Genomic DNA, 17,868 nt, shown 5'->3' with positions numbered 1-17,868 from the left:
AATATAAGTAATCATTTAAAGGAGTTTAAAATATAACTTTTTTATAAACAAAATAAAGCATTTGTTATTAAAAAATATTTTTATGTTTATTTTTAAAAAATTTATCATTATAATTTTTAATATATATTCAATTATATTATATTAAATGTTTTTAATTATTATAAAAATTGTATAAAATATTTTTTAAGATTTTGATATAATAATATTCTTATTTTTCATAAAAAATATTTTTTATTTAGATACATATTAACAAAATTAATTATAAAATATTAATAAATTACATTTAATTTCTAATAATTATAACTATTTTATAAAATCGCGTGTTTTTAAGTATAAAAAGTATGTGGTAAAAAATATTTCGGTTGTTAACAATGAAAATTTTGTTTTATATTCAATAAAACATAACATATATATATATATATATATATATATATATATATATATATATATATATATATATATATAAAGAGAGAGAGAGAAGGTTTTAAAATTATTAAATAAAAATTAAAAGATTAATAGTTATAAAATTGATATATTATATAGATAATAATTGATATAGTATGTTAAAATTTAAATTTATAAATTGTGAAATTTATGGACATACAATACTTTAATATTCCCCTGGTAAGATTCGTTAACGTAAGATAATTTTATATGAAAAAATGACAACAAATTAAAATACATGATATAAAAAATCACGTAATTACTGAAACGCAGTGCATTGAAAAAATAACAAATGAATGCACTAAAGTATTATTCTATTAATGTACACATTTGTCTTCTAAGTGTAATATTAGTGTTTTCATTATAATTGACATAGGTTTTTTTTTTAATACTTTTTATGTTAAAAAACCTTATGCGTAATATATCTATACACAGAAAGAGAGTGACTTTATTAAGAATATTTCATTGGTAATTTATGTTTTTATTTTCTGTGTTTCGTTGACAGCATGTTTCAACTCTCTGCTCAAAATATTATAAATATCATAAAAAAAAATTTAGGTATATTCTTTTTAAAAATTACGTCTTTGTTTAAAATAGTATGACAGCTTTTCATTTACTTTTAAGATTTTCAGTGTATAGTGAAATACTTTAATAAGGAAATCAAATAATAAAAAATCAACAGACAGTTTAAAAAGTTGTAAATTTTGTTTAAAAAGTTAATTAAATTAACAGTCACATGCGTTGAAAAATGTCAATATATATATATATATATATATATATATATAATAATAATAATAATAATAATAATAATAATTTATTTATATTTATACTAAAATAAAGTAGGATAGCGAGATATTAAATTTTAAGTATAAAATGTTATCTGCATAATTCAATAGAAAATATTTAAAATGATAAAATTTAGTTTAAAAAACATTTAAAATGCTTTATTTAATTTGATAATCAATATTATTTAATCACATTCTTTATTGATTTATCATCCTTTAAAAATAAATAAATAAAATAAATTGTATTGCTATTTTGGAATAATTTAAGAGATGTTAGAAGGATAAAAGGAAAAGAGATCAACCTTTGTTTAAATATTTAATATTAAAAGGAGAAGATGATGTTTAATATTGAAAAGAAAAGTAATGAAAGTTTAATTATGTAAATGATATTATTAATTTTATATTTTTATTTTATTTATTATTATTTTATTTTTTAAAATACAAAAAAATAAATATTTTTCTCTTACTAAAAAATAATATTATTAAAATTAAAATTTTTGCTTTTTATAAATTTTTAAAAAATTTCAATTTAAAAACTAACATGTTTAAAAAAATTTAAATCCTAATATTTTTTAAAAATAAAAATAAAGAGCATGAGTAAGTGAAAAAGAAAAAAAACTTTGAAAAACTAACAAAAAATCAACTAGACTTTGAAATTAATTAACTTTTAAATAAAAGTAAAAATACATGACATTTAACCATAATTTCAATAACCATAAAGTTAACATCCAGTGACTATTTAAGATATTAAATGAATAATTTAATTTTTTTAAGTGTATTGTAATAGTTTATTTATTGAAGCATATACTGTTTTGTAAGAATAATAACGACCTATCTAATATCCACAAATTATGATTTATTAATAATATAAAATAAATCATGCATGTTTTTCACATCATTCAGATAAGAATATCTTTAATTTTTATTTTTTTTATAGAGGTGTACATCCTTATCAAGCAGGAAGAAAGAAATACAATGAATTTCAGCATTCACATAATGGTTCACGAACAGTACCTTTTATCGCCATATTCATATATCTGTCTCCCTTCCTTCTCAGTGCGGTTAATCCGAATTTTGATTGACAAGCCGCAAATTTTCCTTGAATCGACTGAAAGTATTTGGTACGTAAGACGTCGCTTTTCATCTGCCCATACCAACCAGCCATGTCATTTGTTACATGGAGCCTTGATGGATCCCTTTTACTTTACCCGATTATTAGATGCTACACTATATTTTATATGTGTTTGAACTAAAACTAACTTTAATTCAATAATAATAATAATAAAGCTTAATGATATTTTTGTCTCTAAAAATATAGACATTTTTGTGATTAGCCACTATAAATATTTTTGTTAGGAAGTAGTCATTCTAAAATAAAAAATTAGAAAATGATCTTTGCCGTTAATCCCTCTTCTGTTAAGTGCTGAGTTGGCTGACGAAAAGTCAGCTCAGCACTCCACGTGGCTTAAAATAGTCCTAGTCAGTTGTTGAAATAGATTGTTGAGGTGAGTCACTTTCAGAAATAGAAAATCTCAAATAAAATAAGCAAAGAAACGTTAGATTAAGTACAATAGAAAAGGGCATCATACTTTCACTCGTGGAGTCTAATTCAACGAGAGTCATTCATTGTGCTACCTAGCATTTGCGTCTAAATCTGAAGGTTATATAGGAGCTGTGAAGCTTGTGCCCAAAAGGGAGAGTGTGTGGAACGTGGGTTAAGGTTAGATTTAATAAAAAGGGACAGTGGGTGTGAAGAAAGTAACTTTTACGCGTGGAGTCTGATTCAACGAGAAGCATTGGTTGTGCTAGCTAACATTTGCATCTCAATTTGAAGGTCGTGTAGAAGCTGTGTAGGTTGTGCCAAAAAGGGAGTGTGTGTGGAACGTGGAGTAAGGTAATGTGTCAATGAAACCCTATTTTATTATTTTTGGATAAGTGAAAATTTTTTAAGTTATTTCTCTTATTAGGTTTTGTTTTTTTCAAAAGATTTGGAAAAAACCTCTTTAAGAAATTTATATTTCAAGCTGACAGATCATTAAGAGGTCAAAACTAGTAAAAAAAAATAGCACTAACAAAAAAAAAAGATTTTAAATTCATAAGACTAAAGACTTTTTCAAAGAGTTTCTGACAATTTTCAAGTTCCTGACACCATGATCGAAAAATAGGATGACAATAAATTATTCAAAGTTTATAAGACTAAAGGTCTTTCAAAGAATTTTTAAGGATTTTCAAATCCTCAATACCCATAATTGGTCAAAAAACAAAAACTAACAGGAAAAATATTCTTAAGTCCACAAAATTGGGGTGAGATTCTATACTTCTCTTAAAATTACTCGAAAATCAAGAATTGATGAGAAAATTATTCTAAGATCGTAAGATTGAGTGAGCTTTCAAATTTCTTCCAAAATTGGTCGAAAAGTATAAATTGAGAGAGAAATCATTTTAAGTCTATAGAACTAAAAAGAGCTCGCAAATTTTTCTAAGAAATTACTCGAAAAATAAGAACTTAAGGAAAAATATTTTAAGTTTACAAGAGACATGATAGGGCTCAAAAAGTGATATCGAAAGAGTTACAAGACTTAAATCAGTTATCAATAGTTACTATTAATGGAAAGTTCAAGACATGAAGAAAGATTGTATGTAATAGCAGTTATGAAATAAGTTACAACCAACAACACAATCATAAGCAATCGTGGAAGCCGCAAAAAAATTAGATTGAGAGTGGTTCATTTACATATAAATACTATAAAGCTTTACATTACCAAGGACGATTTTTTGCACCTAAATACTATCTAAAAACCTTTACATGCTAAAACTCTGCACTGCACCAAGCACTAACTACTAGGAGACTCATGGTGATTGTTGTTCATTGTTGCTAGGAGTCGTACGCTATTTTTCTTGCATATTTACGATTTTGTGTTTTATTTTTCTAATTTGTTTTACGTCTTTATTCATACAATTTTCTTATTATTTAGTACATTGTAAGCATTTGCGTTGAGTTTAATACGTGTTTCTATTTCGTGATTTTATTGTTTCTGCTAAATTGTTTATTTCACAACGTCAATTTTAATGTTACGTTAATAATACATTTAAAAGAATAAAAGTGATGTAAAATTCAGTCTTTAAATTGCTCTTGAATTTATTTATTTACAACTTGCAATTTTTACCGTAAACACCATTCAAGTGAAAAAAATTGTTAATCATTCTTCATATGTTGGAGCAATTTCATTCAAAACGTAGTGTGTGAATAAACGATAAATAACAGAAGAAAAACACAAATAACTTTAATTTATTTGTTTGCTCACCAAGTTATTCGACTGAAGTAATCAAAATCGTCGGAGTGTACTTCAATATTCGGAAGTGAAGATTATGCAGGAGATTATACAGCATGTGTACTAGATAAGTTTATTTTTTAATTTTAATATAAAGTTATCTTATAAAAATATTGTATTATAAATAAAAATAATATAATAACTTCATTGATTTAATTTATTATTTTAATATGAACCAAAGATTAATAAAAAATAAAAAACTACCGTATGTAACAATGGGCACGTACTTTTTTACTCGTTTGAGCGCAAACATATAGTTACAGTATGCAAGTTCGTACTATTTGTAAAGCTTGTCAATCTTCTGGAGTTTTAATCAATCAGGATAAGCTGTAGTCAATTTTTTAGGGGCATTACACAATGTTGGATTCGTGGAGGAATTCCGATAGGGTTTGGGCCTGGCTTTTACAGAAATATTTTGAAGAAAAACTAGACGCGCCTTTAAATTAAGTTAATCGGAAAAATTGACCTTGGAGAAATATTTGTTTTGAGCAATTTATTGACTAGGTCTATATATTTTTTTTAATGTCCGAAATTTTGATATAATGTCTAATGATGACTAAAAAAATTGTTTTATTCTTAACGGATAAAAATTGTTTTACGGCCTCAATTGTTTCTACGAATAAAAGTACTACGTTGTGAACAATAATTTAATAAAAAGAGAGTCAATCGCAAGTTACAGCACTTGACTTTAAAATTTGTTAAAAAATTGATTTACGGGTGAACAGTAAACTAGATACAGAAAAGGCATTTAATCGTTTTTATCGGAAAAAGTTATATATAACCTCCTTGCAAATTATCCTGACGCTTTATTAACACGTCTTTTATGTTACTCTTGCAAGCTTTTAAAATTTTGGAGCGAGTTCAGTTTAAGATATGCCGAGACTATAATATTTTTCATGTCTAATATAAGTTTTAAAAATAAAATTTTAAATATTACTAGCCTTTAAGAAGGGAGTATTTTTATTTATATCTTACTTGACCATCGTCCATTTCACGAGAGAGTAACACAATAATCAGTCAAATCCATGTTTTAAAATTATTTTTTTAGATAATAGCATATTATCTGATTGATGTTTCAATATATTCATTATCTAATGGATATCAGTTGCTCATCTTTAAATAGCACGTCTCTATTTTTTATTCAATAAAACTTAAATAAAATCATTTAAAAATAAAAAAATTAGAAAACATGTTACGAATATTATCGAATTCTAAAAGAAAGGAAAAAACATTTGGAATTTTTTGCTATTCCAAATATTGAAACAGATAATAAAAAATACTGTAAGAGTCAAAGCTTAATCATGCACTTTAAATCGGAGTGTTCCTGCGAGATGCGTGAGGGAACGAATAACTGACCTAACGCACTGTGGTGGTGTGGTGAACTTATTTTAATTAATTAATATTATTGATAATATTTTGGGAGAAACAAAAAGTGTGTTGTTGCATTTCAATCTTCCATTGAATAGAACACGTGGGTAGAGAGGCTGATTCGTGGATTTAGATTAAATATTCGCATACTCACAAAAGCATCTCTTCCATCTCTAAAGCTCATTGCATACCCTCGCTTCTCACAAAGCTAACCATTTCACTTCCATCTTCAAGATCCTGCAAGTCCTCTCTCTATTCACCATCAACTAGGGTAACTAGTAACTAATCGACTAACTAATTTCGTTATTACCTTAGCGTTTACTTTTAACTCTCTCTCTCTCTTCTTATCTTTGTAATACTTACTTGGTGTAAATAGTTGTAACGTTTCGTCATTATTGTTGTTGGTTTCTTAGTGTATGTTAGTGATTTGTTTGGGAAACGAGATGTGGAGGTGAAGAGGAAGGGATGAATGAGATTTTAGTTGAAATCAATGCATTTCTGTGATTTTTCCCTCCGATCTCTTTGTGTTTAGCTACCAAAAGCCTAAGATTGTGGTTATTCTTGGTTTGGTTAAGTATGTAATTATTTTTGTTTTTCTCTTTATAAATGAAGATTAATCATAAGTTTGGTGAGGAATTATTTTCTGACCAAGTGACCCTAATTGTACTAGGCAGTGACAAGGTTAAGGTGTTTGTTTGCCTGGTGACTGTGTTTCGCAGAGTTCAATCTGTTTAGTGTTCAGATGTTTCCCTTGGCTGTATCATATCCAATCTTCATTTGCTGTTTCCTTTTAATGACCTATGAGATATTATTTGTTTTAGGTGGTGGAACACAGAATGGGGAAAATTCAGCTTAGTCTGCAATGCAGGGAAAGTTATAGTTCCTGATATGTATTTTGCTTGTTATGTCTCCTTGTTGGTGTGATGAAACAAGTCAGAATGCAGGTTTTTTGGCAGAGGGAATAAATTATTAGAATAAGGAAAATAAGGGAGATGCTTGGTGCTTTGACATGGTTTTTGAATTTGTTTTATATTTGGTGATATAACCTACGTTCTGAAAATGGGAAGTCCTGACATTGACAAGTCTGAAGAAACCAATAGACATATTGACAGTAACACAACAAAATGCAACTCTAAACAACAGGTGAGTATAAATTTTGAAGGTGTTTTTTTTCCTGGAATATTTCCTTCCCCTGCTTACCTAATAGCCTTTATTGCTTGTCACTCGGTTGATGTGTGAGAATTCCAGACTGTAGAGAAAGCTAATGAACGTCCTGAATGGTTACCTGATGGCTGGAATGTGGAATTCAGAACCCGTAAAAGTGGTGCACTTATGGGATCTGGATATAAGGTGGTACATAGATTCTCTGTTTTTTTTTGGATATTATTGTTGTAGACCATTAGCAACTTTAGTTAGACTGTCTTCTATCTTTTGTTTACCTGAATTCTTATTATTCCTTAAATACTAGTTTGCTCCCAATTGTCTATAATTTGCACTGTCCTCAAGTTTCTGGCCTTGAATCTTGAATAATTTATTAGTACAATTGTCAGTAGCAGAATTTTTTACTTCTCATGACTTAAACATATGATTCATACATTTTTTTTTTCTCCCCTTGTTTGACTTGGGAACAATTGTCCTAAATTGTTGAGCTGAATTTTGGGACACATCCTTTCAGACCATGTTCAAATTATTTTGCAATGGTTATGATATTCATTGGCAGAAGGCTAAAAGCTATACTCCTCAGTTGATGTAAACATATCATGCTGTACTCTACTCCTTCTGGGTGGTATTTTTTTTTCCTCTTGGTTTGTTGTTGGACTATCTCAAAGACTTAAGTTCTTGACTGAGTTCAATATCATTGTATGATCCATATAACTGACCTCACTTAGTGAGATCAGGTTTGGTGGTTGTTGTTGGACTATTAATTTTCAAGCATATTGATTACTGTGTTGCCCTTTGTTTTTTACTTATCCTGTTATTCTCAAATAATTACTCTTTAAAAGGGTAAAGTAAACACTACTTGTAAAAGCTCTGGATGATTTTATTGTCATTTGTTTGTTAGCAATTCAACATTAATAATACAACTAATCACTATGTATAAAACTCTTTTTATGTTGCAGTGTTACATTGATCCGTTGAATGGATACAAATTCTACTCAAAACCAGAGGTATTACGATATCTTGAAACTATAAAGGACAAGGATAACAGCTGCACTTTAAAGAAGGAGAAGAAACGCACCAACATGCATTCTCCAACTGATGTTTGTATCACTGTAGCCCTTGTATCTCTAATTTTTTTATTTTTTATTTATTTGTTATTATTAAGATGTCTCACATTGGTTAGAAATAAAGATAGAATACTCCTTATAAGGATTAGAGTAGTTTACCTTCTATGAGTTAACTTTGAAAGTGAGTTAGGTCCAAGTTTTTTAGTATGGTATAAGAGTCTATTTAGTTTAAATGTTGGGTTGCTAATTGACTCCGGCAAACACACACCAGATGTCTCGCATTGATTAGAAATAGAGACCACAAATTTTACACATCAGATGTCCCATGTTGGCTAGAATACTCCTTATAAGGGTTAAGGGTGGTCTTTCGAGCTAGTTTTTGGAAGTGAGTTAAGCTTAAGTTAATTTAATAGCAGAACTTTATTGTTTACTTTATTTATTGTGTAGACAGGACCATGACATTAAAGTTAATTTGAAAATACAACGATGATGAGGAACAGTATATAGATTAACCCATGAAATAATGCGGCCCTGGTCTGTTCAAAAAATAAAAACGGTTGCATCAGCTTAAGTCCTTACTTTTATTTGTTTGTTTCTTTGTACATCTACTTCACCAATTTGGTTTATCTTTCTTTTGTTGGACTTGGACAATATGGATTGCAAGAACTTTTAAGTCCTAGTTTGTGTTTATCACCCAGTTGCATACATTCTTTCATATGTTTTGACTTTTGTCTACTTGGGTTGTGTGCTCTTTGGGCCATTTAATCCATTTACTTTTTTGAACAAAAAACTCAAATAAAATATAATATGTTTTTTTAATATTGATTATTGGATGAGCCTTTTTTTAGTCCATTGATTTTTTCTATAAATTTTAAGTTATCTTTATCTTTGTAAAATTGTTTTCAATTATTTAATTTTCAAAGTTTTTCTGTGTTTTAGGCTGTGGTTGAGAAGTCTACCTTGGAGGATTTACCACCTGGATGGGTAAAAGAAGTAAAGATTAGGAAGAACAGCAATGGCATTCGGAAAGATCCGGTATGAAGTTTCACTTGATCTTTCAAAGGGGTTCATGCTTTGCTGACCCTCTTCTTCCTAAGTACCACAAAGAAGATGGATACTTATGTAATGTTATATATATATATATATTTGAGAAAGAATTTTCTTACATCAGTGTAAGTCTAAAAACTCTTATATTTAATCTGAGTCTTTCATTTAATTTAAATCTAACGGCCAGTAAAGTAATAAATTATAACCTGTTAGATTTAAGTTTAATGAAAAGCTCAAATTAAGTGTAAGAATTTTTAGACTTACACTGGTGTAAAAACATCTTACTCATATATATATATATATATATATAAGAGGTGGGCTGCAAATAATTTGAAGTGTGGTTTATTGAGTAATATGCTGCATTTATAGTTTTCCAATGGTTTGACGCTTGTACTAATTATTATTGGGTTGCGCTTCCAACAGTTTTATAAAGATCCAGTGAATGGATATGTATTTCGTTCTAAGAAGGATGTCCTGCGCTATCTTGAATCTGGAGATATACGTTCATGTGCATTTAGGCCAAGTAGAAGGCAAATCCAAGATGAGGACAACTTAACTGTAAGAGTTTTTTGCACAAGTTCTCTCTTATTATTGTTGCTTTTATTGAGCATTCTCTTTACCTATCAGTTCTTTGCTCAAACTGTTTAAGGATTAAAAGAATCTAGGGATTATTCAATCACATCAGATTTGAGACTCACTGAAAGTTTAAGCATGTTAAGAATCTTGTTTTTAATGTCAACTTTGCAAATTATTGTCATAGTGACATCGATGTCAATAATCTTTATGTTTGCTTCTTAGAATTCAAACTGTGAATAATTTCATAATCCTGCTTTTGTTCAACGCAGCCATCACCTGCTGCCAAGGGACAGAAATGGAAGCGGTCTGCAGCCAAACAACTTTCTGTAGGTAAGAAACCGTTAATGAAGCATATTTAGATAGGATCTCTTTTCCAATTATACTACAAGCTTCATCCAACTCAGTGGGATGAAAAATGTGTTATTTAGGGTGTGTCTATTGCTATTTCAAGATGTTTATTGCCATTCCTGTACGAGTAATATTTATCTAAAATACTCTCTTTTTTTCTTTGTTAACCAAATTAATAACTAGGATATTAAAAAAAATTCTCAAATTGGAGTCACAATAGACACTCCCTGCCATTTACACATGACACCCATTCCAATATAGTTTAAACTGTTTGCTGCAGCCTCAAAAATGCTTAATAAAAGCAGCTTAAACTTGCCAGGTGTTAGCAGCTCAGGGAAAGGGCAAGATGGGAATGTGCGATCTGGAGTGATGGTTGCTTCAGTTCTCACTTGTGAATCTGCTGTAAAGATGCATGATGGAGCTGCAAATTCTTCTGAAATGAAGAAAGCATCTGACCCAGCTAGCTCAGAACTACCAAAAAATGAATACTTGAAAGAATCAGAAAAAGTACCTGCTGCAGGTGGTGTGGAAGAGAAGGAACATGTGAATATGACGGAGAATGCTAATGAAAAGAATTACAGTAACCATAGTATATCCAAAAACAAGGAGTTCAATGTGCGTCATCGGTTTTCACCAAGACTTGCTGGAATTAAACCTGTTCAGTCAGTCAACAATGTGATCGATGAACAGACTCTTCAGGTTCCAAAAAGAAACTCGAGGAAAAGTAGAGACACTCTAGATGTTGATATGGAAAATAAATTATCTCAGCATTTCAATGGTGTCCCAGAAATTGAGCACATGCATGAAATGCAACAAGAGGTAAAGAACATAAGCAACAATATTTCTGAAGACCAAGCAGTTTCCAAAGAACAGCCATGTCAACATGAAACAGATAAAATAGAAGACAATGAGCCAGAAATTCAAACTAACTCAAACAAATCAAGTAATAAGAAAGGGAACCACATCCCTCGTCGAGCTTCAAAACGATTAGCTAGAATTGAACACGAGTCAACGAACTCCATATCCTGTGTAGAAGCAACCAAATATGAAAGCAAAAGTTCTGAGGATGAGGTCAACGTGGAATTGCAGCAAAGTGAGGGTGGGTCAGTTGCAGTGCTTTCTGATCATGCACCAATGAATGGAGAGTCAGCGAATAAAAGAAAAAAGTCTCCTAAAATCTCATCTACTGCAGAAAAACAACTAAAGAAACTTGAAGATGAAGAAATGTATGATGAGAAATCAGAACATCAACTGTCCTTTGCATTTCACTACTCTTGGTCTGACCCAAGCTTGGAATTTGCAATCAATACCCTCACGGGTGTGTTGCCACCAGTTGAGAATTCAGTTGATAATAGACCCACTTCAGTCCCTGAAACTGAGATTCAAAAACCTTTGATTGACAATGTTACAGGACAAAGTGGGAACAGTCAAAACAATTTGCTTGACACCGATATAGGAAGCAGGGACAGAAACTCCCAGGTACGCTCAAATAAACCAAAGAGAAAGAAAGAGCACAAAGTGCCTATGCGGTTATCAAAGCGACTTGCTGGCCTTGAGCCTGAGATAATACCTTCTGAAAGAGCTCTTGAATATTCCACTCGAAAGTCATGCAAAGAAGAACCAACTGCAACTGCTATTTTAACTAATCGAGTGTCTGACCATCTTTATGATGAGGAGGAAACCAAGCTTACTCTTCAAGCATCTGACAGTTTGAAAACAGAAGTACTAGGAGAATCATCAAATAAGGGTGAGAAGTCATGTGATACCCAAACAGTTCTCAAAGAACAACTGCAGAAAGTTGAAGCTGAAAATATTGATGATGAGATATCGGAGCCACAATTCCCCTTACCGTTTGGGGACTCTTGGTCGGATCCATGCCTAGAATTTGCAATCAAGACTCTCACTGGTGCTTTGCCAGTTGATGCTGGTGCTGACGTTTTGCCTGTTATGACTCCTGACATTTATGACCCACCGTATGAGGAATTGCATGGGAGTGTGGTTACAAGCATCAATGAAGTAGCTCATGATAACTCAAACCAATCACAGAACAAGAGAGAACTTAATATGACTAGTCAACCTGAGTTGAGGACCAGCTCCACATCTTGTGAAAATGCTCCTAAATTTACAACTAGAGTCTCTTATGATCAAGGCAACACAATAGGGTATTTGGATGGAAAACCTCAATATTTTAATGCTGGAAACATACCACAGCCTGTGCATCATTCTACAAATATAAACACACTAACATGTGAAGAGCCATTAAAGGAAAACGGACAAGTTTTCAAGGGTGAATCTGTCACAGCAGGGCAACAACTGATTGAAACTGAAACTATAAACAATGATAATTCTGAATTGCAGTTTTGTGCGTCGTTTATGAATTCTTGGTCAGACCCATGCCTAGAATTTGCATTTAAGACCCTTACAGGCGTGATACCAGTAGAGGAAAATTTACCCATGCAAGGATGTTTCCAGGAACCTGCTAACTATCATGAACGAAAGCATGGTGGCTCAACATTGCCAGATTTTGGATCTTCCAGCTTTTCTCAAAATGATATTTCATTTCACTATGATACAGGAGTGAAGTCAATGCAAGGGCAGCAGTCATCAACGAGCTCTTCATTCCTACCTTTGGAAAAAGCAAGCCTGCAAGGTTTCCCTGAAGTTGATCCTAAAAAACACTATCCTCAGTGCAACAATACTTTTCAAAAAAAGGTAAACTAGTTATACATTTGTTGCTACCCCAAAGATAACTACTATTTGTATCTGATTATACTTTTGTAGACTGCAAAATCATTGTCATGAAGTATCTTTTATATTTTCCTGGCGACTTTTGTAAATACATTCTGATCAAGGTCTGGCTTAGTGTTTTGCTTTGTTGAGAAGATATAGGTGAGCAAAGCAAGGAGGTACAGCAGTCCAAGTGCTGTGTTGTGAGAAGGTTAGCTAGCTACTGTAGTTTGTATCTCTAGTTATTTAGTTCAAGTAATATTATTTCTTTCCCCTTCAGAAAATGCTGTAAAAGGCATCAGTTTACAATTGCGTGTTTAGATTAGCTTATTTTTAGGAAATAATTATTTTTTAATTTTGTTTCTCGAGAGCTTTGGAATTAAAAAAAAAAAAAAACTATTATACCAGCTCATAATTAAAATACTATAAAAAATGGTTATTCTCAAAATTAAACTATTTGTAGCCATTAAGAAATGATTGTCCACTCATTTAAATATTTTATTAGGAATTAGGACTATTATTTGCACGTTTCCAATTGATTTAGGCCATGTATGGATAAACCATAAGTTCTCGTGAAAAATATATATATAAAAATAATAAAATTTTTCTTATAAATTAAAAAGAATTTATTTATTTAAGTTTTGGAGAAGTAAAATGACAATAATTTATAAAGAAATAAAAAAGTATAAATTAATTTAATTTATAGGAAGTATTTTATTTATCTTTATATATATTTTTTATAAGGACTTATTTATAAGGTGGGTCATTACATTCATGACGGGCATTATGTGCCGATCTTTCCCACCTAATTTGTTATGACCTTTTTAGAATAATACGTTGTACTGTTGTAGTTCTTTAAGAATAGGATGAAGTCATTTGTATTGTTTAGTAGCAGTGAGAGGTTTAAATTTGTTAGGACTGTTTGACTGATAAGTGAATATGATTTAGAAAAATATTTTATATTATTTTGTGTTTAACTAACAAGATATAAAGTTTATTTTATCATATATTTTAAGTATAATTTTATTTTGTGAAGAATTTGAGTTAAAAATTAATAAGTTATAATTTAATTTATTGTTTTAATATGCATTATTTATAAAAATAAGATAAGTGTATATTTTACGTTTAAATTATTCTATTCTTATAAAGCAACCAAACAAATTATATATTGTTTAAGAAATGAATTTCTTTATGTTACATGATACGTTAGAAGGTCATTAAAACTCTGTTTTTTCTCCATAAATAACAAATAGACATTATTTAATTTTTATGTAAGAGAGAGACAAATTCTCACCTTGTCATGTTTAAATTAATAATTAATAATTATAACAGTTTTTATTTAATTATTCTCAATTATAAAAGTTGAGGTTAACAATTTCTTTTAAATTTTAATAACTAAATAAGGTAATTGAAAAGTGAAGATCATGGAATAGCCTATTAATATCAAGATCTTCGTGCATTAATTAATATACGCAGTCAGAAATGCTATTAATAAAGGCACTCAGTTTCGGTAACCAGACTCTTTCCATCCACCAAAACTTTCCTCCGGCAGTTCTCTGCGATCCTGCATTAAGAAACGCAAACCCAGCCTTGGTTAAATCATAATCGTAGATTAAAATGTAGTCAACCAATTGGATATATTGCATTTTATGTACTCGACAACCATGATGGAGACGAATAAACAAAAGAAATCCGTATTTTATGTTTACTTTTCATTTATAAATCTTCCATTATTTTTATATCAGATAGTTTTAGTTTTTGGCAAGTACTCTCATCTGTGTAATGGTCTATATAAATAAGAATGTAATTAAACTATATGGAGATAATAATTAAACATTTTATACTATCATCTAATTCAAAATTATTAATTTTTATAATAATAATTTGAAAAGTAATTTTTGATTTAGTTCACAGTATAATGAAAAAAGTACAAAATTAAACCCTATATAAAAGTCAAGATCCATTTATACTAGGCGTCAAACTTGAATTTACTTTTGTGTAAAAACTTTTCATAAAATATAAGATTAATAAATTTAATTATTATATTATTTTTATAATTATATATATCAAATTTTATATAATTTAAATATTTATAAGTATGTTATTTAAAATTTAATATTTTTACATTTTAAAAATATATTATCCATAAAAATAAAGTAATAAAAATATTTATTTATTTTATTTTTGTGTTAAATTTTATTTCATTGATCTAATCTGAGTTATATATAGAAAAAAATAGATAAAAAAAAAATACAATACCTGACGCGTAAAACTGAGGCCAATTCTAATCTCTCCACAATAGTGGCCATCCTTCACAACATTGTATGAGGTGGGTGGAAGACTTCCTTCCGAAAACAATGCGACTAGTGGAATGCTGTAAAAAAATTATCAAATTTAGAAACAAAAAATGCGGTTAATGAAAAGAATAAGATGAATATAGATGGAGAAGGAGAATCACTAACGTGGCTTCTCCTACAAAATCATCAGCCGTTAAGGTGTCACTGTCCATGATCTTCAAGTTTAGTTCGGAAACCCCTTCAGACACGTTGAATACAAAATTCTCATTCCATTCTGGATCACTCCCTTTACCTGCAAGCATATAAATATAATAAGAGCTATTATCTTAGATTGATACAATCTCTTATCTTTATTAGTTTATATAAAAAATGAAGTTATTTATCTTACGTGGCTTGTCAGAACCACATAATAAAAACGCGCCAGCGTTTACGGTTATCTAAACAAATGAACAGAATTATGGTAACGCTTTAATTCCGGGTATTGAGTGTTCAACATTTTCAGTTCATAAGCCTTGCCAGGAATTAAATTGAATTATGAATGATCAATTCATCGTTGATTTGATCTCTGGAGAATGTTAATCAATAAGAACACTCATTTAGAATCAAAGAGAAAAGATTTTATTAAAAAAAAAAATCATGTTAGAAATACACTTCATGATTTAAATATTATAGTTATTCGTTTTTTTAAACAATCTTTCATACTCGTACGTTAGCAGGATTCTTAATCTCGTGGGTAATTAAAATTGACAAGATGTGACAAATGGTTTGAGATCCAGATAGAGAGAGAGGAGATTTACGCATGCACCTGATGCAACGCTGCTTTGTTGCTTCTGAGTGCGGCATGTGAGGATCACATAAGGGTCCATGTTACCTGCTCCATATATAAGATCATATAGTGAATGAATGGTTAAATTGGATCGTTTGATATAATGCATGTGTGAGTAAATAACAACTCACTAAGAAAATCAGTATTCTCAAGGCCCTTGGCGCTAACAAGAAGAACTTCAAGGCTTCCCTGAGGCATTTTGAATGGGAAAGAGAATCTCAGAGAAAAGTGAAATATGAGAAAACTTTAAAGAGACACAATTGGTAGGGTACGGTATTTATTGTGTTAGAAGAGCGAAACAAGACAGTCACCGGTTTTACAGGAATGATAGGTCACCTTATGTTGTAATGGAAAACGGTTACGTGCACTCTCACGGGATATATATATATATATATATATATATATATATATATATATATATATATATATATATATATATAGATATATACTTAATAGTAAGAAATAGAATGAGAGAAAAATAAAATAAAGGTACGTAATAACTAAGAATAGTTAACACTTATGTTTCCATTTTGTTACCTAAAATTAATTAATATAGAAACAAAGAAAATAATATTATTATTTAAAAAAATAGAAAGACAGATTAAAAAAAGGTACGTAATCGATGAAAACAAAAAAATAATAAAATTGAACGAACAGAACAAAATAACAACAATGTTATTTGAATATTATTTTAATTTTATAATACTAAAAAAATATCTCAAGTCCCAACACAAATTTTTTTAAAAGAAAAGTCAAACAAAACCACTAAGAACATAACCTTTCTCAATTTTCCGCCGAATCACCGTTAGTGTGCGCCAATTTTCTCCGATGAAGTGGCCTATATAAACAGGCCCACCCTTCCCCCGTTCTACACACAAATCTCAAAAATGACTCTCACAAAAGCCCTCTTCTTTCTAATCGCTCTATGCTTCACCTCTACACAAGCAGCACGGTTTGACATCATAAACCGATGCCGGTACACCGTATGGGCCGCGGCTGTGCCTGGTGGTGGGAGAAGGCTCGACTCGGGCCAGTCCTGGGCCCTGGACGTGGCAGCAGGAACGAAAGGGGCCCGCATTTGGGCCCGAACGGGGTGCAACTTCGACGGTTCGGGCCGCGGTAAATGCCAAACGGGTGACTGCGGCGGCGTCCGAGAGTGCACTGCGTACGGTGCACCTCCCAACACCTTAGCGGAATACGCACTGAACCAATTTAACAACTTGGACTTCTTCGATATCTCTCTTGTTGACGGTTTCAACGTTCCCATGGACTTTAGCCCCACGTCGAACGGGTGCACCCGTGGCATAAGATGCACTGCTGACATTAACGGACAGTGCCCTAGTCAGCTTAAGACTCAAGGTGGTTGCAACAACCCATGTACTGTGTTCAAAACTAACCAGTATTGTTGTAATTCTGGTAGCTGTGGCCCCACTACTTATTCCAAATTCTTCAAAGATAGGTGCCCCGATGCTTATAGTTACCCCAAGGATGATCAAACCAGCACGTTTACTTGCAAGGGTGGAACTAACTATAGGGTTGTCTTTTGCCCTTGAACGGTTCAATTCACGTGAAAAGCAATAAAGTCTCCCTGTGTGCATATGAGGATATGCACTTCTTTAATAAATATAAATAAAAATGATTTCACGTCAAAGCAATAAATCATCTCACGTCCATGATTTCGCCTCTTCAATCTGAGTTTTTTTAAGTATATGAAAGATGGCATGTTTGAATTTTCTTGGTTAGTTGACTCGAGTTTAACGTAACCGTAATGAAAAGAAAAATTAATATTGGTTGTTGACTTATGAGGTCTTGGGGTGGTATTAAAATGATAGAAAACATGACATTCAAAGAGATATGTGACTTGTGGTGTTTTGACTAAACAAATGTGCA

The 17,868-nt window shown here is 30.7% G+C and overlaps 3 protein-coding genes across 11 annotated transcripts; 2 read left to right on the top strand and 1 right to left on the bottom strand.

Moving 5' to 3' along the window:
* Window positions 1–5,899: 5,899 nt before the first annotated feature.
* Window positions 5,900–13,320, top strand: LOC113854032 (methyl-CpG-binding domain-containing protein 13-like). 9 transcript variants are annotated; one of them, XM_027484842.1, is made up of 9 exons: window positions 5,900–6,200; window positions 6,751–7,072; window positions 7,178–7,279; window positions 8,050–8,190; window positions 9,097–9,192; window positions 9,628–9,762; window positions 10,050–10,110; window positions 10,448–12,840; window positions 12,992–13,319. In XM_027484842.1, exons 2-9 carry the CDS (start codon window positions 6,989–6,991, stop codon window positions 13,019–13,021), a joined length of 3,042 nt encoding a protein of 1,013 aa, XP_027340643.1. In that variant the 5' UTR covers window positions 5,900–6,200; window positions 6,751–6,988; the 3' UTR covers window positions 13,022–13,319. The 9 variants fall into 9 exon arrangements, with proteins under 9 accessions (XP_027340643.1, XP_027340645.1, XP_027340642.1 ...); XM_027484844.1 differs by having other exon boundaries at window positions 6,017–6,200; window positions 13,012–13,320; XM_027484841.1 differs by having other exon boundaries at window positions 6,019–6,200; window positions 10,409–13,297.
* Window positions 13,321–14,356: 1,036 nt separating this feature from the next.
* Window positions 14,357–16,176, bottom strand: LOC113855739 (elicitor-responsive protein 3-like). Its single transcript, XM_027487368.1, has 5 exons — window positions 16,110–16,176; window positions 15,958–16,023; window positions 15,318–15,444; window positions 15,115–15,229; window positions 14,357–14,419 (listed from the first exon to the last, which is right to left on the bottom strand). The coding sequence occupies exons 1-5, from the start codon at window positions 16,174–16,176 to the stop codon at window positions 14,357–14,359; spliced, it is 438 nt and encodes a 145-aa protein (XP_027343169.1).
* A 689-nt stretch (window positions 16,177–16,865) lies between these two features.
* Window positions 16,866–17,531, top strand: LOC113855417 (protein P21-like). Its single transcript, XM_027487055.1, has one exon. It carries the CDS (start codon window positions 16,866–16,868, stop codon window positions 17,529–17,531), a length of 666 nt encoding a protein of 221 aa, XP_027342856.1.
* Window positions 17,532–17,868: the final 337 nt, after the last annotated feature.

Source organism: Abrus precatorius, unplaced genomic scaffold, assembly GCF_003935025.1.
Source record: "Abrus precatorius isolate BTA unplaced genomic scaffold, Abrus_2018 Scaffold11, whole genome shotgun sequence".
NCBI lineage: Eukaryota > Viridiplantae > Streptophyta > Magnoliopsida > Fabales > Fabaceae > Abrus > Abrus precatorius.
This window is presented reverse-complemented; position numbering and strand designations above follow the sequence as displayed.